This window comes from Brachyhypopomus gauderio, unplaced genomic scaffold, assembly GCF_052324685.1.
Source record: "Brachyhypopomus gauderio isolate BG-103 unplaced genomic scaffold, BGAUD_0.2 sc50, whole genome shotgun sequence".
NCBI lineage: Eukaryota > Metazoa > Chordata > Actinopteri > Gymnotiformes > Hypopomidae > Brachyhypopomus > Brachyhypopomus gauderio.
Window position 1 is genome coordinate 1,014,977 of NW_027506875.1, and position 24,551 is coordinate 1,039,527.

The 24,551-nt window shown below is 43.6% G+C and overlaps 1 protein-coding gene across 3 annotated transcripts in view; it reads left to right on the forward strand.

Moving 5' to 3' along the window:
* The first annotated feature begins 2,590 nt into the window (after window positions 1–2,590).
* The window catches only part of gabrg2 (gamma-aminobutyric acid type A receptor subunit gamma2), a 48,621-nt gene continuing 26,660 nt past the window's right edge, over window positions 2,591–24,551 (forward strand). The window contains exons 1-5 of one of the 3 annotated variants that reach the window (XM_076986958.1): window positions 2,591–3,099; window positions 11,673–11,821; window positions 17,171–17,238; window positions 20,610–20,830; window positions 21,880–21,962. In XM_076986958.1, the coding sequence (XP_076843073.1) occupies window positions 2,984–3,099; window positions 11,673–11,821; window positions 17,171–17,238; window positions 20,610–20,830; window positions 21,880–21,962 (637 nt within the window). In that variant the 5' untranslated portion in view covers window positions 2,591–2,983. Of the gene's footprint in view, window positions 3,100–10,413; window positions 11,337–11,672; window positions 11,822–17,170; window positions 17,239–20,609; window positions 20,831–21,879; window positions 21,963–24,551 lie in introns of those variants that run through there. The other 2 variants (XM_076986957.1, XM_076986959.1) reach the window with 2 other exon arrangements.

Consider the following 24,551-nt stretch of genomic DNA (forward strand, 5'->3'; position numbering starts at 1 on the left):
CACTCGCGAAAGTATAAACCAGGCTTTAGAAAGGTTCATTTCTTCCAATTGCTTGCGCCCCACCTGCAATACCCATGCGCCCCACACTTTGAGAAACGCTGGGTTAGTGTAAGACAGGTTAAAACAGGTTAGTGTAAGACATGTTAGTGTAAGACAGGTTAAAACAGGTTAGTGTAAGACATGTTAGTGTAAGACAGGTTAAAACAGGCTAGTGTAAGACATAGTGTAAAACAGGTTAGGGTAAGACATGTTAGTGTAAGATAGCTTAGTGTAAGACAGGTTAAAACAGGCTAGTGTAAGACAGGTTAGTGTAAGACAAGATAGTGTAAGACAGGTTAGTGTAAGACAGGTTAAGACAGGTTAGTGTAAGACAGGTTATAACAGGCTAGTGTAAGACAGGTTAGTGTAAGGCAGGTTAGTGTAAAACAGGTTAGTGTAAGACAGGTTAGTGCTGCGTTTCTCAAAGTGTGGGGCGCATGGGTATTGCAGGTGAGGCGCAAGCAATTGAAAGAAATGAACCTTTTTAAGCCTGTCGTTTTAAACCCTGTTCGTTTTTCATAAGCCCCGGATGCCCTTTAATGAATCTGTACCCCCCCCATCAACAAAGTACGTTCGCCACCCACACCCCCCCCCACCCCCATCAACAAATCACGATCGCCACCCCCCATTTGTATTTTATTACCATTTCGTTTGAGTGATATGGGACAGGTGGGGCGTGGAATTTCCCCTTTTTCTGAGGTGGGGAATGATAGAAAAAGTTTGAGAACCACTGGGTTAGTGTAAAACAGGTTAGTGTAAGACATGTTAGTGTAAGACAGGTTAGTGTTAGACAGGTTAGTGTAAGACATGTTAGTGTAAGACAGGTTTGTGTAAGGTTAATGATGAAGATGGATACACCTCTGTTGTGGTTATGCTGTGGTTTTGTAGAAAAGTTGTGGTTCTCTAGAAAAGCTGTGGTTCTGTGGTGAGTGGTCAAGTTCAAATGTAGAGGATGAAACATTGATCATGAGTTAGTACAGGACTGCTGCTGTAAGTCCTGCAACAGCAGAAAACTCATTCATGAGTACAATGAAGTATGTGTGTTTGTGTGTGTGTGTGTGTGTCTGTGTGTGTGATTAGAGAGGCAGCATTTGTACCCAGTACATGAAGGTATAATGCTAACTGATCAGCAGGGCCGGAGTTTCATGCCCAAATCCGGCCCAAAATTATTTTCCCTCCCAATCGGCCCAAACTAGAGATTGACATGAGCCGGCCCATCGGGAATCCTCCCGAATCTCCCGATTAGCCACTCCGGCTCTGCTGATCAGTGATCAATAGGCATGACTCTCTCTGATGTCACACAGAGACAACAGTCATGAAATGCAGACGGTCTCCTTTCGTCCTGGTTTCCAACAGTACAGGAACAGGGCTGCCATGAAGAAATCTTCATTTGATATTCACTCAGCCGATTATATCATCTGAGTGTTTTTTTCTTGTCTGATTTTGCTGATACAGTAACTCATGGTTAATTTTGTACTAATTGCAGTGAGGCAGATATTGGTGTCCTTGCACGTTTAATTCCCATTGTGTTCTTAGTTTGTTGATTCCATTAGGAAGCAGTTAACATTATTCCACTCAACATTATTAAAAAGTACAAAGCAATCAACAAACAAACAGATAGACGCCAAGCTAACACTCAAACGAGTAAAACACACCGGTACTACACACTGCACGTGTGAGATTAAGGCCATCACGGCTTACATAACCAGTCTAAAATAAGCACGTTAAATCAGTACACATCTACATCATATTATTCCACATTATGTCGTGATTCAACGCTGTACTGAATCAAAGTTACAAATACTACTGGATATTTGAAAATTAACGGGACCAAACAAATGTTTTATGCAGCACAACAAATCCGGCGCGTTCTTCATCTTAGCTGTCCATGGTACTGAAAGTTAAACGCTCCGAGGTCGCTGACTGCGGTCCTGAAAACACATCGATTAAAGGCTACTACAAGAAATTGATATAAATGTAAACAAAGTATGACACATGGAATAAAAAAAGACTTTTCATATCGCAATGCCCGTGCGGCGAGATTCATGACTGTAATATCTTTACTCAAATCAATATCATTAGCTAGTCTACGGGATCGAGTTCTCGAAAAAATATTTTCAAACCCCAGAGTTTAATCTTACGATTCACCTGTATTACTTAAATAAGAAGGAGACTAGGCATCTTACGCACGGATAAGTTAATGTTTCAGAAACAGGATAACATTTACACTCTTAGTATCAGCTACCCAAAAAAGACAGCAACGACTTCAAAGTTACCGTATTTCTCTATTAGATTATTTTAAAATAGTTTGAATAATAATAAATTACAGTAATACATAGCAGTGATACGATCATATCATTATACTCGCTACTCCATTGAACGCGTTTTGGATATGCTATATGTGGACTATTACGTTTAAATGACTTTTCATATTTCTGCCTTGTAAAACGCTTACCACGTACACGCTGCAAGATAGAAACAAGCCCAGCACGCCTCGCACTACATAGTTGAAGTGAGTGTACAGAGTCTGGGTATTGTCTAGCTTTTATTAATAGTACCGACCTACGGTTTATTTCTCTCCACAGCTCAGCTGCCGCGCGAAGAAACCACGCATGTGTTGTTCAGTGCTGCGGTACCGAGCAGTAGCTCCGCTCTGACCCCACAATTCATCTGCATTCACACTGAAGCGCCCTTAGATTTTCCGGCTATAGGTCGATATGCTGTTGCGGAGCGCTTAGATTTATGATTTCTTTAGACGTGCCGTTATACACCGGAAGGCTAGTCTGCGTTTTCTAGGTTTTCTGTGGTGCCTTCCGCGTTGCACCAGCGGGTTGAGATATTCGGTACCGAATACCAACGCCGTCTGCTATGTGCGTAATGTGTCATAGCGAGAAGATCCAGTAAATAAAGGGGAACGTCCATCTGCGATAACGAGGAGAAGAAGATGGTGATGGTGGCTTCTACAAATGAACCGTGTAACCGCCTGACTGCGATGGCTGTACCTACTCTGACTGTCAGGCTGTTTCTCTGGGCATTTTTAATCGCTCATCTTCCGTCAAGGTAAGGAGAAAAGACTTCGAACGAGGCTAAATCAACACAGTGTTCAGTATTTATTTGAATATTAATATTTTATTAGGAAATACATTCGGACAATGTTACGATGTTCAGTATTTATTTGAATATTAATGTTTTATTAAGTACATTCCGACAATGTCAGTCCTCTGTTTCTCACACCCCGTTAAAACGGCTCGATGTGTATATTGTATTATTTAATCACCGATGACACGGACACAACAAATCCACATTTTATGATGTAGTAGGGCGAGAATCCGACATCAAATGTTGTGTAGTTTGTCTACGGAGATTCTGTAAGAAGCACAATCTACAATAATAGGCCACAGTGTACTATAATTAAAGTACAGGATTTGTCGACATCCGGGTCCTGCTGTTATATTTGACGTTAGATTGTTAGTGATTGTGTTTCAGTGTTCGTCTTATTTCCTCGGTGTGACTACAGTGTTGATCATGTTAAGATCATTTGGGAGGATTAGTTGTGTTTGTCAGGTAAGCTGTTCGTACGTCGCACCCGTAATTCCTCGCAAGCAGTTCCAGGTTTGAACATTAGGACACACAGCTCGGTTGTGAGGAGCAGCTTCACTTCCTGTGTGACTCCGGCCTGTGTGTCTACCTGCTCGCAGCTCACGGCCTCTCCTCCTCGCATACAGTGGCATTAAAGACTAATGTGTATTTTCATTGCACTAACAAGCAGAAACAAGGCGCGTGGCCAAAATGCGAGATCTCTGTTCGGACACATACATCTTCACACCTTCAGTCACGGCACGAACGGGAGGAGCGCGTGTGTTTGTGAGGAGACGCCATTTCAGCCCAAGAAAGGAGCGCGTGTGATGCGCGTGGATGAAGCGCGTGGATGAAGGCTTCGTTTGGTGTCTGTCAGCTACATCATCCTTGACGTGGGAAGGGGGGGTGTTTAGGGGGGGTTGCTCCTTTTCATCCGGTACTCCTCCGCAGAAAACACTGACTGAGGAACAGACTAGCCTAGTTGGAAACTAGTTGCATTGTTACACTGGCCTGCGTGCTTATGTGAGAGTAACTCACATATATTCAGTATTATTGTTTTGTAGTTCAGACAGATACAGTGTTATTGTATTGTAGTTCAGACAGATACAGTGTTATTGTATTGTCTATAATAGGTGTTGTAGAGCTAGCTGTGGTGTGAGTGATCTGTGGAGGTGATGATGCTGCTTCAACACAGTATGACACGACATTACGTCCACGTAGGAACCACAACAGTACTGGAGAATACCACCCACACTGTATAGCTGCTGTATTATGACTGTTGTACACTGTCCTGGTAGATAAAGGTGTTGTATACGTGCGGTATGACCGCATGCTGTTCTGGTTAAAGGTGTTGGTGTATCAGTTTAGTATGACTGTAGTCTGCTTTCCTGGTAAAACCTGTTGTTTAGGTTTCGTATGACTGAAATTAAGTGTCATATAGATATGACTCTTAAAATATGTCTGTAGACTGATATCTTAGGAAATATGGCATATAGGTTTCATATGACTGTAGTCTGCTGTCCTGGTTAAAGGTGTTGTGTAGGTATAGTGTGACTGTAGTCTACTGTCCTGGTTAAAGGTGTTGTGTAGGTATAATGTGACTGTAGTCTACTGTCCTGGTTAAAGGTGTTGTGTAGGTATAATGTGACTGTAGTCTGCTGTCCTGCTTAAAGGTGTTGTGTGGGTATAATGTGACTGTAGTCTGCTGTCCTGGTTAAAGGTGTTGTGTAGGTATAGTGTGACTGTAGTCTACTGTCCTGGTTAAAGGTGTTGTGCAGGACCTCACTGTCTGGGCACCTGTAGCAGGACCTCACTGACTGGTATTAGTTGCTGGTGATTCTTTGAGGGATCAGGAGGAGGAACTTTCTCATCCACCTTTTCATCTAGAATAGAACCTGAACCGTGATGGTAGGACTGATGTCTGAGAAGATAACTGGGTGTGTGGAGGTAAATGTCTTAATGAGGGAGATTAGACAGAAATTCACTGTTGTCCTAACCTGTCTCTGGTTACAAATGATGGGCACAAATTTAGAGAGCATCCCTCTGTAATTAAACCTGCTCTTCCTGACACCTTATGTAATCCTCTGCTGAGCTGGTTAAGTGGTTGACTGTAAATCACACTAGAAAATACAATATCAACAATAAAAATAACTCAGTAACAATCATACATGTTAATGTACAAATCCAATAGAGTGTCAGTGTTTGGTTGTTTCAACCTCAGTTCAACGTTAACGTCTCAAGACAAAGGTGGAGATTTTTACATGTAAACCTGTTTATCATGAGAGAACTTTACATTTACTTCTTATAGAGGAACTCTTTACATGTAAACCTGTTTATCATGAGAGAACTTTACATTTACTTCTTATAGAGGAACTCTTTACATGTAAGCCTGTTTGAATTGGATCAAGCCAATGGGACAGAGGTATTAATGTGTGGTGTGTGTGTGTCTCCTGGTCTGTGGGGGATGGATGGTGCTCTGTAACACTGCTGCTGGGATCACAAGCGTCCTGCTGAGTTAGTGGCAGTATGGCAGGACTGAGCTGTGTTTCATCTGCAGGGTGTGTGGGAGATCACTGCCCCTGCCTTTGTGCACACTGAAACGCCCCTGGTGATTCTGAGACTACAGTGCTGCAGGAGGCCGAGGAGGAAAATCCCCTAGCTCCACCCTAACCATTATGATGTCATAGTGACTCCACCCTAACATTCTCATGATGTCATAGTCACTCCACTCTAACATGCTCATAATGTCATAGTGACTACACCATAACACTCTCATAATGTCATAGTGACTACACCTAACACTCTCATGAAGTCATAGTGACTACACCTAACACTCTCATGAAGTCATAGTGACTACACCCTAACATTCTCATGATGTCATAGTCACTCCACTCTAACATGCTCATAATGTCATAGTGACTACACAATAACACTCTCATAATGTCATAGTGACTACACCATAACACTCTCATAATGTCATAGTGACTACACCTAACACTCTCATGAAGTCATAGTGACTACACCCTAACATTCTCATGATGTCATAGTCACTCCACTCTAACATGCTCATAATGTCATAGTGACTACACCATAACACTCTCATAATGTCATAGTGACTACACCTAACACTCTCATGATGTCATAATGACTACACCCTAACACTCTCATGATGTCATAATGACTACACAATAACATTCTCATAATGTCATAGTGACTACACCATAACACTCTCATAATGTCATAGTGACTACACCTAACACTCTCATGATGTCATAATGACTACACCCTAACACTCTCATGATGTCATAATGACTACACAATAACACTCTCATAATGTCATAGTGACTACACCATAACACTCTCATAATGTCATAGTGACTACACCTAACACTCTCATGAAGTCATAGTGACTACACCCTAACACTCTCATGATGTCATAATGACTACACCCCAACATTCCCATGATGTCATAGTGACTCCACCCTTGCGGTGTAGGATTGAAGCATGGATTACAACATCAGCGCTCACTCACACTGTCTCAGTCCTGCCGCAGGTGTTAGTAACTCGTGTGTTAATAACTACTGATTGCAAATAATTATTGATATATTTGAAATAAATTATTATATTCCCTATACTGAAGTCAACTCAAGATTTATTTTTACATGAACCTTTTTTATCATTTGTTTATTAATCTTCAAGACATTTGCTTATAAAACAGGATATGTTAGCAAATAATAAAAATAAGAAAACCATCCTAAATATTTCTAAAGCACTTCATCGTTGGTCCTCTGCAGCGTGCATGTGTGGCACTTTTCCTTTAACCCAGTGGACCTGGTGGGCCTTATGTGGTTTGGCAGGGGTTGTTCTGTTAATAGCTGCTGGTTTGGGTTGATCTGGTGAGAGACACCCAGGCCATCAGAGGTCAGTGCGTGTTGTTAATAGCATGACCTCCTCAGCCTGGTGGAGCTGGTGAGGACCAGCCGTTGGGATGAGAGCAGGTGTGTTGGGTCTCTTGTCTGGTCAGGATGAGAGTAGGTGTGTTGGGTCTCCTGTCTGGTCAGGATGAGAGTAGGTGTGTTGGGTCTCCTGTCTGGTCAGAATGAGAGCAGGTGTGTTGGGTCTCTTGTCTGGTCAGGATGAGAGTAGGTGTGTTGGGTCGTCCTGTTCGTGTTGGGATGAGAGTAGGTGTGTTGGGTCGTCCTGTTCGTGTTGGGATGAGAGCAGGTGTGTTGGGTCTCCTGTTCGGGCCTGGTCAGCTATGGTCGGCAACAGTGGGACTCTGTGAGGAGAAACGTCTCTTCATGGAAGTGAGGGCCACTTTGAGAAGTTTGAAATAAACATAAACATGATAAAGCTAAAATATGCAGGTTAGGATAGTGTAAACAACACAACGTATCTCAGCAGACAGTCTGCCTACAAGACCAGAGTGTTTGCAGTGTAGATATGTGTCAGCTTGGAAACGACAGCCAGGTTTATTCACCGTGGCGATGGCTGTAGTGCTGTGATGTATTTATTCACCGTGGCAATGGCTGTAATGCTGTGATGTATTTATTCACCATGGCGATGGCAATCGTGCTGTGATGTATTTATTCACCGTGGTGATGGCTGTAGTGCTGTGACATATTTAGTCACCATGGCGATGGCTGTAGTGCTGTGACATATTTAGTCACCGTGGCGATGGCTGTAGTGCTGTGACATATTTAGTCACCGTGGCGATGGCTGTAGTGCTGTGACATATTTATTCACCATGACGATGGCAATAGTGCTGTGACATATTTATTCACCGTGGCGATGGTTGTAGTGCTGTGATGTATTTATTCACAGTGGCGATGACTGTAGTGCTGTGATGTATTTATTCACAGTGGCGATGACTGTAATGCTGTGAGGGTTCTCTTCACAGATCAAACCCATGACAAGGCTGCAGTAGTGTGAAGCACATGGAGATCCTGTAGAGATCCTGTGGAGATCCTGTTGAGATCCTGTTGAGATCCTGTAGAGATCCTGTAGAGATCTTGTAGAGCAGAGTTGTATAATTCAGGTTCAGAAAGTAAAAGTCCTCACAAGGATTTTGCTCAGGTTTCCTGGATTGTGTTGATTCCACTAATTTTACCTGGATTGCACTAATTAGAAAATCTAGCAAGCTTGAGCAAAATCCTGGTGAAGACTTTTACTTTCTGAACCTGGATTATACAACTCTGCTGTAGAGATCTCCAGCTGCCGCATGACCTCTGACCTCAGAGAAGTCAGTGTCCTATGTTTCACTGCAATGCAATGGTTATTTTACTGGACACTGGACACTGGACCGTCTGCACATGCTGCTTAATCTGCCTGTAACTGACACATTGTGAGTCTAGTTCTCATCTTTTGCATCATGGCTAGGAACAGTGTAAGTGTCTAGTGTGGATAGTGTGTGTGTGAGGTGTGAGGATGTGTGAGGTGTGAGGATGTGTGTGTGTGTGTGAGGATGTGTGAGTGTGAGGATGTGTGTGTGTGAGGATGTGTGTGTGAGGATGTGTGAGTGTGAGGATGTGTGAGTGTGAGGATGTGTGAGGTGTGAGGATGTGAGTGTGAGGATGTGTGAGGTGTGAGGATGACTGGACATACCTAAGAACTTCATGTCCAAATCAAAACTTCAAATTCAGCCATGGACATTTAAAGAGAATTACCAAGCACATCAAATTTCAAACCTGCAAAGTCTAGACCTCAGCTTGAAACCATCCAGACACTAGTGATCAGACACTAGTGAACAGACACTAGTGGTGCTGGGGCCTTCCAACACAACGGTGTGCTAGGAGTGTTCCTCAGAGAACAGCGTCTCCGCTGGGCTACATCACCCTGGATGGGAGGTTCTGACCTGCTGGTTCCTTGGTTATGGCTTCATTGCCTTTAGTTGTCTGGTTGCCCAGACGAGGTCTTTCTGAGCCTGAACATTCATCTGCAACCAGCTGTCTGGCTTCACCAAATTATTTGCATCCATAACTGTGCTGTCATGGCACATGCCTGGATTCATGAGAACAACCCAATGAGCTTTGCCGACTGACAGGTACATAGATCAGAACCTCAGTCGGTTCTGAGAGAAAGATTCTTAATGACACGGCAGTTAAATCTGGTTACAGGAATAAGATAAATGGTGGAGCTGTATGGTGCATGTTTGGAGGCATATGGTTGAAGGTATATAATGAATAATTGGAGGTATATGGTGTGTGTTGAGATTCAGTGTAGCATCTTATGAGAAAATATTGAATTCAGTTACAGGGGAAATTAGGTGGAAAAGGTGCATGTTAATAAATCATTTGTTTTCACTTGCAGGGACAACACTCGAGATAACATGGTGAAGACATTAAAATAGGTGTTGGTTTATCAGATCACACCTACCTACCACAGGCAGAGAGAAAGAAAGAGGGATAAATGAAGAGAGTGAGAAACAGAGATACAGAAAGATAGAGCATGCTGTCCACTTTACCACTAATGCAGCATCATTACTGCATGCCTGTCTGTCTGGGGCCAGCGGTATCACCCCACACTCTCCACCCGCTCTAAACACCCGCTGTAAACACCCGCTGTAAACACCCGCTGTAAACACCATGTCATTTACACAAATGCTGTAGGCCTACGTGGCAAGGCAAAACAGAGAAAATATTCATTAAGGGGCTGTCTGGGAGACATTTCAGTGTGTCTGAGTCTAGTGTATGAGTGCTGCAATCCACATGCTCTCTCTCTCTCACACACACACACACACACACACACACACACACACACACACACACACACACACACACACACACACACAAGGCTGAGCCAGACTTGTAGCCCATTAGGAACAATATAAGGAGAGAGATTGAGATAAAAAGATAAAAAAAGAGAAAGGGAGAGAGGGTAGGATAGAGAGAAAGAGGGAGAGAGGGAGAGAGCGAGGGAGGGATAGAGGGGGAGAGAGGGAGAGATTGAGAGGGGGAAAGAGAGATAAGGCCTTTGCCTCCTCAGCCCCCTGCTGTAACACCCCACCCCCCTTGGCTGCTCCAAGCTGATTGGCTGATTGGCTGATTGGCTGATTGGCTGTGCTCCATATCAGCATGCAACACTGCTTGAGTGGCACAGCTACTCCATAACTAGACATTACTTACATTTGGCCACTCAGTTAAGTAGTCAAAGTCAAATGTATTTATATAGGGGGTTTAACAACAGGCCACGCCCCCAGTGAGCAGAGCCAATGAGGTCGGAGGAACCTTGGGAGGGGGGGGTGTACAACAGGGGGCTCCTTCTCTCTCTCTCTCTCTCTCTCTCTCGCTCTCCCTTCCTCTATCTCTCTCTCCCTGTCCCTTTTCTCTTTATCTCTCCGTCTATCTGTCCCTCTGTCTCTTCCTTTCTCTTTTATCTTTTCATCTCCATCTCTCTCTCCTTGCATTGTTCCTAATGGGCGACGTGTTTGTTGATGAGAACCTATGCTAATGCTGTGTTGAATATGTATGGTGTTTGAGCTAAGTTATGCTAATGCTGTGTTGAGTATGTGTGGTGTTTGAGCTAAATTATGCTAATGCTGTGTTGAATATGTATGGTGTTTGAGCTAAGCTATGCTAATATTGTGTTGAGTATGTGTGGTGTTTGAGCTAAATTATGCTACTGCTGTGTTGAGTATGTGAGGTGTTTGAGCTAAATTATGCTAATGCTGTGTTGAGTATGTGTGGTGTTTGAGCTAAATTATGCTAATGCTGTGTTGAATATGTATGGTGTTTGAGCTAAGTTATGCTAATGCTGTGTTGAGTATGTGTGGTGTTTGAGCTAATCTATGCTAATGCTGTGTTGAGTATATGTGGTGTTTGAGCTAAGCTATGCTAATGCTGTGTTGAATATGTGTGATGTTTGAACTAAGCTATGCTAATGCTGTGTTGAATATGTGAGGTATTTGAGCTAAGCTATGCTAATGCTGTGTTGAATATGTGAGGTGTTTGAGCTAAGCTATGCTAATGCTGTGTTGAGTATGTGAGGTGTTTGAGCTAAGCTATGCTAATGCTGTGTTGAGTATGTGAGGTGTTTGAGCTAAGCTATGCTAATGCTGTGTTGAGTATGTGAGGTGTTTGAGCTAAGCTATGCTAATGCTATGTTGTGTGGTGTTTGAGCTAAGCTATGCTAATGCTATGTTGTGTGGTGTTTGAGCTAAGTGCACACAGCCAGGGCAGAAAGGGAAGCAGAAAGGTGTTTCTACGCTCCCACACGTAAAGGTGCATCTGTGAGGGCACATCTGATGATGATGATGATGATGATGATGATGAAGATGAAGATATAGTGTTGTTATTAACAGTACTAGTAGTATTATAGTATTACACTGGGCTGGGGGTTAAGGGGGGGGGGGGGGGGGGGTTTGGAGGTATTTTACTTTGGACAAAACAAAATAAATTTATAACTAAATAAAAAACATGTACATCAATCACGCTCCTACTAGAACTAGTTTGTTGTGCTGCTCAGTCCGATGACCTCTGTCACCTTTCGTCTGTCTTATTAACGATTTAATGATTTTCCTGTTTCACCCTGTCTGTCTTTGTTTTTTCTTTCGGCAGTTCCGTCCAGACAGAAAACGACGATGACGAAGTTACGAACAAGACGTGGGTGTTGACGCGCTCAGCGAAGGTCCACGAGAGTGACGTCACGCACATCTTGAACAGTCTACTGGATGGATATGATAACAAGTTGCGACCAGACATAGGAGGTGAGTGTCCGTCAGGACCTGTCTCAGTCCTGAACCTCCTCCTGCAGGACCTGTCTCAGTCCTGAACCTCCTCCTGCAGGACTCGTCCAAGTCCTGAACCTCCTGCTGCAGGACCTGTCTCAGTCCTGAACCTCCTCCGGCAGGACCCGTCTCAGTCCTGAACCTCCTCCTGCAGGACTCGTCCAAGTCCTGAACCCGTCCCAGCCCATATTCCTTGTGGTGTTAAATTGCTACCAGTCTGGTTTGAAGCTTGAATTTTGTGTGAAACATAAAATAAATGGTGATGAGATGTTGAACAGAGCAATGAGATATGCAGCATCACATCATCAACCTTAACTGGTGGAGACATCACTCCACACTCACACTGTCCATCATCAACCTTAACTAGTGGAGACATCACTCCACACTCACACTGTCCATCATCAACCTTTGTGCTGGACGGTTTGCAGAACTGACCAACTCACTGTTTATATCCCTAACTGTTTTAGAGCAGATATGTTCAAAACATTGAGGTTCAAAGGTGTCTGATATATAACAGATGAACTGATAGCCCTGTAAGTGTTATGGTTAAACAGATGAACCCCTGCTCCATAAGTGTTACTTATAATAATCAGATAAAAACCTAACTCACTGTTAGTTATGTTAATTAGGTAAACCCCTAGCTCTGTGTTAGTCTGAACAGATGAACACCTAGCTCTGTGAGTGTTAGTTTGAACAGATGAACACCTAGCTCTGTGTTAGTCTGAACACATGAACAGCTTAAGCAAAACCTGCTACTGCCCAGTTCTGGCTAACTGGTCCCTCATCCAGACATACTGGTTTTACTGGTTCAGGATGAACATGCTACTATTTTGTATTTATGGGAAGAATCTGAAGAAAGCAGAGTCTGGAGGGAATACTAGCTGATGTTAAAAGCACAAGCTTGACACATTGATTCATAGAGCAGGTCTATGAATTTCAGTTCCCAAAGAAACTCTTGAGCTGCAGAACTTGCTGTAAAGCACATACTGTATACTACAATAACCATGGTTCTGTGGGCACACGCAGGACACATACATGATCACATGCACATACATGAACACATGCACAAACATGATCACATGCACATACATGAACACAATGGCGTGCACAGACATTTTGGGGGGGCAAGTGCTCGGAGGGAGGGGGGGGGGCACTTTTTAGCGCACTTCATTATAAAAAAATATTACAAGCACATGTTGAATGAAATTTGACTTTTATTTGTAACATTCTCTAAACGTGAGTTTTCAATGGAAAAAAGTCACACCGCCAACTGATAAAATCCATATCCAATATTAACTATATACAGTCATTGTTAAGTCCTTCTGTTAACTTCTGTTTACCCTCCACTGTCTGCAGGCCTTGTTGCATATATTTTGCAATTAGTAAATCAATATAGGCCTACAATTAAGACAGTAAAAACACTGTAAAGTAGGAGAAGGAGTTATAGGCTACTGAGTGTTTTCATTACATGAATGCAGATGGGCATTTTTCACAGGTAATGGGGAACTTCCCGTTTCTTCTTTCACAAATGAATGTGTTAATTTATGTTGTCTAACAAAACCTATACAACAGAAAACGTCCAGCTTAACACATAGATTTGCAAACTCTACCTTAATTATTTGTATGTGGTCGTCCTCACGTTATCTATCATTGATTTGGGCTAGAGCGACTAGTTTATCAGGTGACCAGTCGGCCAAAAATGCTTAGTAGTTTGGTGCTGTGAGACATTTTACTGCACAACAAAATGATTTCACGTTGGGCTTAGAGGGCAAACGGTAGATTTGACTTGATGTGTATGTGACCTGGCTGGTGGGGACGGGAGAAGAAGTCTATCTGTGACCGTGCGTGCTGTGCTGAAGACGCTTCCTTCCACTCGCTGAACTGAACTGCTGCTGCAGCGCATCTGGTGTTAAAGGAAGAGAGAGGTCGGGTGTGTGCGAGGTGGTGGCTCATTTCAGGGCATTGTTTTTAATCGCTCAGGTTTTCTAAAGATCATTTTAAACCGACCTCAGTAACATGTTAATAATAATAATTTTTTTTTTAAACCGAAGTTTCAAAAGGGCACTTTCGTTGATAAAGGGCAGAGTTGGTGGTGCTTTAGCACCACCTGATGTCTATGTGTGCACGCCACTGCATGAACACATGCACATAAGGGCAGTCATGGCCTGGCGGTTAGGGAACTGGACTTGTGACCGGAGGGTCGTGGGTTCGATTCCCAGACAGGCCATGACTGAGGTGCCCTTGAGCAAGGCACCTAACCCCAACTGCTCCCCGGGCGCCGGGCTAGGGCTGCCCACCGCTCTGGGCACGTGTGATCCACAGCCCCTAGTAATCACTAGTGTGTGTGTGTGTTCTGACTGCACAGATGGGTTAAAAGCGGAGGACAAATTTCGATTGGGGTGTAAAAATCACAATTGACAAAATATGGCACATTTCAATCAATCAATCAATCAAAGTTTATTTGTATAGCGCTTTTCACAACACATGTTGTCACAAAGCGCCTTACAGGATTTAAAAGGTTAACAATACTACGGGTCCAGAACCCTAATGAGCAAGCCAAGGGCGACAGTGGCGAGGAAAAACTCCCTAAGATAGTGGGGAATAGGAAGAAACCTCGGGAGAACCAAGACTCAAAAGGGAACCCATCCTCCATTGGGCGGCCCGTTAACACACAGATTACACAAAATACAGACAAATACACAAGTCACACACAAATCACACAATCAGACTAAGTAAAGGTAAAAATGAAAGTTCTGGGTTATGATATTGTCACTGTAAATGTCTGTTGATGAACGCCAGGCTTTCATTCCGTGTCGGAGCAGCGATGCTGGTATTGTAGGCTCCGACTGCAATGTTACTCTCCAGGTGAACCTCGGAGAAAAGATACGAGATGTAGTAAATATGTAACAGATTAATCAAAGGCCAAACTAAACAGATGAGTCTTTAATCGAGTTTTAAACATTGAGACTGTGTCTGAGTCCCGAATAGAGGCAGGAAGATTATTCCACAATTGTGGAGCTTTAAAAGAAAAGGCTCTTCCACCTGCTGTGATCTTTTTGATCCTAGGAACAGTTAATAACCCTGCGTCCTGCGAGCGAAGTGAACGCGCTGGGTTATATTGTTCAATAAGTTCACTAAGATAGTCTGGAGCTAAGCCATGCAGCGTTTTATATGTTAATAAAAGTATTTTATAGTCAATACGGAATCTAATTGGCAGCCAGTGTAATGACGATAGTACGGGACTAATGTGATCAAACTTTTTAGTTTTTGTTAAAACTCGTGCTGCTGCGTTCTGAACCAGCTGGAGTTTGTTTATCGATTTACTAGAACATCCAGCTAGGAGACTGTTGCAATAATAAAACATTTCATTTCACATTACACATACATGGACAGATATACATGCATGAACACATACACATACATGAACACATACATACTCTATGTGTGGTGTGGTATGGAAATTATGAAATTATGTTGCTATAGCTGTGGCTGTCAAATCAGATCCAACACACGGTGTGAACGCACACGTGTTCAAGGCTGTGAACACACGTGTGCTTCAGGCTGTGAACACATGCGTGCTTCAGGCTGTGAACACACGTGTGCTTCAGGCTGTGAACACACGTGTGCTTCAGGCTGTGAACACACGCGTGCTTCAGGCTGTGAACAGAACACACGCGTGCTTCAGACTGTGAACACACGCGTTTCCTCACACTGTGATTTCTCGTTCCAACTTGTGCTCATGGTGTGGGGACACGCAGCCCTTGTCCAGCCGTAAGGTGTAAGGTGTGTCCAGCCGTAAGGTGTAAAATGTGTCCAGCCGTAAGGTGTAAGGTGTGACCAGCCGTAAGGTGTAAAATGTGTCCAGCCGTAAGGTGTAAGGTGTGTCCAGCTGTAAGGTGTAAGGTGTGTCCAGCCGTAAGGTATAAAGTGTGTCCAGCCGTAAGGTGTAAAGTGTGTCCAGCTGTAAGGTGTAAGGTGTGTCCAGCCGTAAGGTGTAAGGTGTGTCCAGCCGTAAGGTGTAAAGTGTGTCCAGCCGTAAGGTGTAAGGTGTGTCCAGCCGTAAGGTGTAAGGCAGGGTACCCGTGGGTCCTTAAAAAGTCTTAAAATGTCTTAAATTTAGTTTTCCATATTCAAGGCCTAAAAATGTCTTAAAATGTTTGGAATTTTATGAGGGGAGGCATTAAATTATTATAAGTGTGTGTTGTTCAGTTGTTTTGGCGCGATGTGAACTTTGCCGAATCTAGCGCTAATGCAGACAATAACCGCTCCAGGGTCCTAGTGCTAGATTCCTAGCGTTGGAGTATACGGCCTCAATAACGTCAACAATTTTCGTTCGCCAACCCCCCTCCCCCGTCAACGATGTGGAACACACCTGCATCCCCAGTAATAGTATTATTTTTTCTTGTGAGAGGTATTAAAAAGGTCTTAAAAGTCATTGAATTTGAGATTTAAAAATGTGCAGATACCCTGTGTAAGGTGTGTCCAGCCGTAAGGTGCTGGCGTCTCGGTGCAGACATCACTCACAGTGTAAGCTTTTCCCCAAGCTTCTGTTTGTGCGTGGACAGTCTGAGGAGGACCTGACAGCCTCCTCTCCCACGTACAGGCTGTGTACGCTCCGACACACGCTCCTGACATCACACGGCGTGGAGCTGCTGTATCAGCTCATCCACCCCAACACCACGGCATGGAGCTGCTGTATCAGCTCATCCACCCCAACACCACAGCTCCCATGCAGGAAGGGGCAGTATCCATGTCAGGATGTGTCAGAGTGTTTATGGGAAATGCGATCTGACCTGCTAAACGGCCCAGCCTGACACTGGCTTTACTAAAACAGATCGAACTGCATTGTGTTGTTGACAGCTGTGGCCATGTGTTTTATTATAGTTTATGACCAGAGAAATTCACATTGTGCCGATATATATTCATGAGATATATTCATGAGATATATTCATGAGTAATATTCATGAGATATATTCAGGAGATGTATTCATGAGTAATAAGACATTTTTTCTGGCACCAGCTGGATTCTACACAGTCTCTTTGAGATTTGGTGCTGTATTCTACTAAAGAAGGATTTCAAAAAGAAGCATTTCAAAATGGCGAGCTGATAGAGAAGAAACAGTTTTTCTTCTTACAGTTGTATTAAAGATGTCTAACGTGTCAGTCATTTGGTTATGCATAACAACACTCTATTATGTTCTTTCTTTGTCTCTCTTATTCTTTCACTTTTTTCTCACTTACTCATTCTTTCACTCTCTCTCTCTCCCTCTCTCTCTCTCTCTCTCTCTCTCTCTCTCTCTCTCTCTCTCTCTCTCTCTCTCTTTTCAGTAAAGCCAACTGTGATACACACGGACATGTTTGTGAACAGTATTGGCCCAGTAAATGCCATCAACATGGTAAGTCATTATCCTAAGGGAGACACGACTCTTAAAGCACTTGTTAAAGCACTGTTAAAAGATTTCTGGCATAAAGAGTTAGATTTACATTCCATGAAATAAAAATGCTTACTGAGGTGTTTGATTGTGAGGTATCCTGTGTCATTGTAAATAAAACGATCAGTGTGTGAAGATGTCAGTGGGAAAACCTGAAATGTAACAATTTTTCAGGGAGTGACTCAGGGTTCACCCTACGCCTCAGCTGTGTTCCTGTATTTTCTACTGAATTGACTTCATCTATGACTGACATTGGATTTATTAAGACCTAATCTTCTGAAATGGTGCTTTTCTATCTTTTAGAGATAGAACATGGATTAAATAGGTGGATATGATTAGATCATCACCAGTGATGGCTTAGTTACCTTGAAAAAGTAATCTGATTACTGACTACTCCTTTAAAAAGTAACTTAGTTACGTTAGATTACAAGTTACTTTAGTAGTTACATTCAGCAGCAAATTTTTTTTTTCCAATACTCACTTCATTGGAAGTGCATTTTAAACAGTAACAATGTATCTCCTGACATTTAAATAATGTATCTCCTGACATCACGTTTGTGTCGATGTGCGGTATTATTTGTAAATGTATTTGTAAACGCAATACAAACGAACTATTCAGTCAGACAGCTATTTGTACTTTAGCCAAAATTCCAGCACTTTTCAAACCTGGAACACAAAGCAACATTAAAATTCGTCAGGTAAATGTTCCTTCCCCTGTTTTTGAGGGGTGTTTCTTTACACTACCACATATCGTTACGGACAACACTGCACAGAATGACGTGAATGCGCTCGCACTCTCACAGGTTCACGCGCAGCGTGCGGAGTCGAGCGCTACGGTCAGACGCAAAAGTAGAACTGAGCCAAGAAGAAAGAAAAAAATATATTTTTACTAAGGAAATTAAACCTAGTAACGCACAGTTACTTGGATAAGTAACTTTTATCTGATTACTGGACTGGAAATAGTAACTCGTTATATTAATTATTACTGAAAAAAGTGGTAAGAATAGAGTAACACATTACTACGTAACGAGTTACTGACATTACTGATCATCATAGACACAGAAGTGTTAGGGAAATAAAGTGGTGATTTACTGTTGCTGTACTAGCCAGGAATAGCGTTTTACCAAGGTTCTTGATTCATTGTATTCTGATTCATGTATGTCTTGATTTGATGTGATTTTTACAAGTGTGTTGTGTTTAGCTGTTTTAGACGAAATGTCTTATGACTTATTAATGATCCCTAAATTTGTTCCATCTAGCCTTGACTTCATGTGAAAGAGAGAGAGAGAGAGAGAGAGAGAGAGAGAGAGAGAGAGAGAGAGAAATTGAAGAGAAATTGATTTGTGGTTTGGATTATATTCAACTTTAGAAGAGGTGTGTAGTAATAAAAACAAGATGATGTAGGCTTTCATTTGAAACCCTTCATTTGAAGTCTTTTATTTGAAGCCCTAGCCCTATCTGCTTCGTCTTTACGCATTCATGAGTTTACCCGAGGATGAGGATGTCTGCAGCTTCCTGGTTGCCACCTTTTGATGTGAGCAGTTTTCTGGCTTCCTGAGAGAGATTCTCCTGCCTCTGGATCCTTGAGCTTTTCCTTTTGATGGTGGGGTAGAAGATAACGCAGTAAAAATGAGACTCCGTGCTCGCGGGTGGATGTAGTGGGAATGTGATGGGCACAGTTTATATCAGGGTTACAAATGTGGGAGAAAGGTGATGAAATCAGTGGTGTTCAGCAGTGAACGCCGAGGCCCTGTCAGCAAAAGAAACGCCACATGTGTTGCAAGGAGAACTCTGTTTCTGCAGACACCAGCAGTGTGTGTCAGGCTCGCTGCAGATTTGGGCTTGGGAAGCCTACGATCTGGAGAAGAGTGAGTTGAAGAGTCGTTTGAAGGATCAGATCAGGAGAAGAGTCAGTTAAGAGTCATTTGAAGGATTAGGATCAGGAGAAGAGTCAGTTAAGAGTTGTTTGAAGGATAAGGTTCAGGAGAAGAGTCAGTTAAGAGTCATTTGAAGGATTAGGATCAGGAGAAGAGTCAGTTAAGAGTTGTTTGAAGGATAAGGTTCAGGAGAAGAGTCAATTAAGAGTTGTTTGAAGGATCAGATCAGGAGAAGAGTCAATTAAGAGTTGTTTGAAGGATCAGATCAGGAGAAGAGTCAGTTAAGAGGCGTTTGAAGAATCAGATCAGGAGAAGAGTCAATTAAGAGGCATTTGAAGGATCAGATCAGGAGAAGAGTTAGTTAAGAGGCGTTTGAAGGATCAGATCAGGAGAAGAGTCAGTTAAGAGGCATTTGAAGGATCAGATCAGGAGAAGAGTCAATTAAGAGGCGTTTGAAGAATCAGATCAGGAAAAGAGTTAGTTAAGAGGCGTTTGAAGGATCAGATCAGGAGAAGAGTTAGCTGTTAATACTTCTGTCTTCTTGGCTGCTCTCATATCTCTGGTTTGTTCTCCACCCTTTGTGAAATAAAGGAGGTAAAAGCCATAGTGGTCCAGGGCTCTCCTGATTCATAACGTCCCAAATAAGGAAATAACAGCAGTATGAGTGTGGAGGGGGAGGAGCCATGCTATAGGGGAGGGGCTACAGGTTACCATGCTTTCCTCTGTCCTACTGACATTATGCAGGAGGGAATGAGAGTCCCGGAGTGTTAGGAGAGTGTCCATGCTAAAGAGGTTCCATTTATTGCCCTGTTAAACGCTTAATTTTCAGGTTGAGGGCCTCAAGATGTCTGGGTGCAGAGGGTCTATAAATATGGGGGGATGGCGGGACAGGCTGAACAGAGTCTGCTGTGCCCTGGGACAAAGTTCTGCTCAGTTACACTGCCGAGTACCAACGGCTGCCTTAGGAGGTCGAGTTGTTGGTCAGCCTGTAGCAGGTTGATGTTGGCCAGGGAGGAGCAGCGATGCTGTCACGCCATTGGCTTGTAGAGATGGTGGGCATATGTCCTCAGGTAGGTATGTCCTCAGGTAGGGGGTGTGTCCTCAGGTAGGTGTGTCCTCAGGTAGGGGGTGTTTCTTCGTGTAGGGGGTGTGTCCTCAGGTAGGTGTGTCCTCAGGTAGGGGGCGATGAGCTGCCCCAACCTCCATGAGTGGACGTCTCACACACATTTAACGGACATCTCACACACTCGTGATTTGATTCATGTAACATCTAAAATTTCAGCAGCTATTTCATAAATGATAAGGCATAAGGTTCATGGTTTATTAATGATAGTTTATGCTTTATACATTTGAGTATTTTTATCATCTTGTGCATTTCTGTTTTTCACATGCATTGTTAACAAATATCCGAAGACGAAACAATCGTGTGTGAGTGTGTTCTTCTCCTTCTTCCCAAAGGAATACACCATCGACATCTTCTTCGCCCAGACGTGGTATGACAGACGGCTGAAGTTCAACAGCACCATGAAGGTTCTGCGTCTCAACAGCAACATGGTGGGCAAGATCTGGATCCCTGACACCTTCTTCCGTAACTCCAAGAAGGCCGACGCCCACTGGATCACCACACCCAATCGCATGCTCCGCATCTGGAATGATGGGCGGATCCTCTACACACTGAGGTAGGTGACACTGTCCGTGATGTAATTGGTGTGATGTAATTGGTGTGATGTAATTGGTGGTACAATCCTGAAGCCACTCACGTAAAACCTTGACTTCAGCAGTGAAATTCGTCTTTGTACAAGGAAACAAAGGCAGCCAATCACATGCTTGATATTCATCAGACAGCATTAATTGGTTGACTGGGGAGTGAGGGGGTTGCTACCCTGAACCGCTGCATAATTGCAAACGGCAGAAAAGGCATTTCTGCAATTACCGTGAAATAATGAAGACACTTTACAGCCAAGACTCACTGCCAAATATAGATTTCACTTCCTGTTGTTAATGCCAAATATAGATTTCACTTCCTGTTGTTAATGCCAAATATAGATTTCACTTCCTGTTGTTAGTTTCATTAGTATGATCCAACACTTCATTACAGATGGGACATTTGCATGTGTGTGTCTGCATCCTGGTGTGTGTGTGGGTGTGTGTGCGTGCATTTGCATGTGTGCGTGTATGTGTGTGTGTGTGGGTGTGTGTGTAACTGCGTGTTAGCTGTTGTATGGTGATTGTTGACGTGTGCTGGAGTTGTGGAGGAGTTATTTCTGTCGTTAGGTCGTTAGGTATGTGTGTGTGTGTGTGTGTGTGTGTGTGTGTGTGTGTGTGTGTGTGTGTGTGTGTGTGTGTGTGTGTGTGTGGGAGTGGGAGAGGTGTGTGTTTGTGTGTGTGTGTGGGAGTGGGAGGTGTGTGTGTGTGTGTGTGTGTGTGTGTGTGTGTGTGTGTGTGTGTGTGTGTGTGTGTGTGTGTGGGTGTGTGTGTGTGTGTGTGTGTGTGTGTGTGTGTGTGTGTGTGTAACTGCATGTGAGCTGTTGTATGGTGATTGTTGGTGTGTTGTAAGTGGAGTTATTTCTGTCGGTAGGTATGTGTGTGTGTGTGTGTGTGTAACTGCGTGTTGTAAGTGGAGTTATTTCTGTCGGTAGGTCGTTAGGTATGTGTGTGTGTGTGTGTGTGTGTGTGTGTGTGTGTGTGTGTAACTGCGTGTTGTAAGTGGAGTTATTTCTGTCGGTAGGTTGACCATTGATGCAGAGTGTCAGCTCAAACTGAATAACTTCCCCATGGATGAACACTCGTGTCCCCTGGAGTTCTCCAGCTGTAAGTCTCACCACATCTCCTCATATATCCACCTCGCCCATACACACACACACACACACACACACGCATACGCACGCACGCACGCACACACACACACACACACACACACACACGCATACGCACGCACGCACAAGCACAAACGCACACGGACGCACGCATGCACGTACCCACACGCACACGCATGCAAGCACATGCACACACACACACACACACACACACACACACACACACACACACACACACACACACACACACACACACACACACAGCTCATTTGCATTCTTATAGAGACATCAATGCACCAACCTGTGCTTTCACATTCTAAGGGATAACAGAGAAAATGTCTGTTTCCTCCTCCTGGGCTCTGAGGGTTATGCTGCCTCATCGTCATGGTACCGCCAGAGACAGGGAGCAGGAGTCTCTCTCTCTCTCTCTCTCTCTCTCTCTCTCTCTCTCTCTCTCTCTCTCTCTCCTTCCCTCAGTGTCTCTGTTTGTCTGGCTCTCTCTCTCTTTCTCTCTCTATATATATCACTCTACTTTTTCTTTCGTCTTTCTCTCACAATGTCTGTGCCTCTCTTTCTCTTTTATCCCTCTTGTCTTTTCTCCCTCTGTCCTCAATACCGCCATCTTCTCTCTTTCTCTTTCACATCCCGTCTTCTCTCTTTCTCTTTTACATCCCCTGTCTTCTCTCTTTCTCTTCCTCCTATCATGTGATTGGCCAGGAAGGCCTTTCTTATGGTAATACGCCTGCTGAGGAGAGAGACAGTGCTTCATCTCCATGGAGACCTTCCTGAATGGTTCACTGAGAACATGGAATATAAATGTGGAATTGTAGCCCTAAATGCAGCAGGGAGGAGGATATGGGACCGAGGGAGGTGGGTGTGGCCATGGGAGGTGGGTGTGGCCAGGGACCAGCTGTGCCAAACAGCAGTGAACATTCTCAACATGGAGGCAGTGGTCACAGCAGGGCAGTGTGTGTGGATGGAGTCACTTCACCTGCCCAAACCCTGCACGACTGATGCAGTAAGGAGCAGATCTTTCATTATTAAACAGTGCTTTTGTTACTGGACAGATCATGTGGAGTGAGAGCAAAGCTTCCCAGTCTCCCGGCTATAAAAACAGGAAGAAGTCTGAGGTGTGGACGTGGGTATGAGCTCCTACACCAGATCACACTCCTCTCTGCAGGCACTGTGAGAGCCGTTTCTAGCTTGTTGCTTCCAGCTGGGCAGTTTTTCAGCTGATCAGAGTCACGGAGAGACTGAGCTTTGGCCAGTGTGGTGGGAGAAGACCTCTCCTCCTCAGCTCGGCTGACAAGCAGCTCTGAGGTTTTATATGTTGCAGCACACAGAAACACAGCACACAGAAACACAGCACACAGAAACACAGCACACAGAAACACAGCACACTGAAACACAGCACACAGAAACACAGCACACAGAAACAACACACAGAAACACAGCACACAGAAACACAACACACTGAAACACAGCACACAGAAACACAGCACACAGAAACACAACACCCAGAAACACAGCACACAGAAACACAGCACACAGAAACAACACACTGAAACACAGCACACAGAAACACAACACACTGAAACACAGCACACTGAAACACAGCACACAGAAACACAGCACACAGAAACACAACACACTGAAACACAGCACACAGAAACACAGCACACAGAAACAACACACTGAAACACAGCACACAGAAACACAGCACACTGAAACACAGCACACAGAAACACAGCACACAGAAACAACACACTGAAACACAGCACACAGAAACACAACACACTGAAACACAGCACACTGAAACACAGCACACAGAAACACAACACACTGAAACACAGCACACTGAAACACAGCACACAGAAACACAGCACACAGAAACACAACACACTGAAACACAGCACACAGAAACACAGCACACAGAAACAACACACTGAAACACAGCACACAGAAACACAGCACACTGAAACACAGCACACTGAAACACAGCACACTGAAACACAACACACTGAAACACAGCATAGAAACACAACACACAGAAACACAGCACACAGAAACAGCACACAGAAACACAGCACACTGAAACACAGCACACTGAAACACAGCACAGAAACACAACACACAGAAACACAACACACAGAAACACAGCACACTGAAACACAGCACACTGAAACACAGCACACAGAAACAACACACTGAAACACAGCACACAGAAACACAACACACTGAAACACAGCACACTGAAACACAGCACACTGAAACACAACACACTGAAACACAACACACTGAAACACAGCACAGAAACACAACACACAGAAACACAGCACACAGAAATATGTACATATTTGGGAATGGGATGGGCACAGTTTTGATCAGTTTTATCAGTTGTTATATGTACGTATATTGTATATGTCATCTTTATGTGTAATATGGGCAAAACGTTGGAAACAAATCCAGATTGAGTAAAAGTCTGAGTTTTCAACAACAGAACAACACAGAGACCAGGATATAACAGAGAGAACATGACACAACACAGAGAACAGGACATACCATATAGATTAGGACACAACAC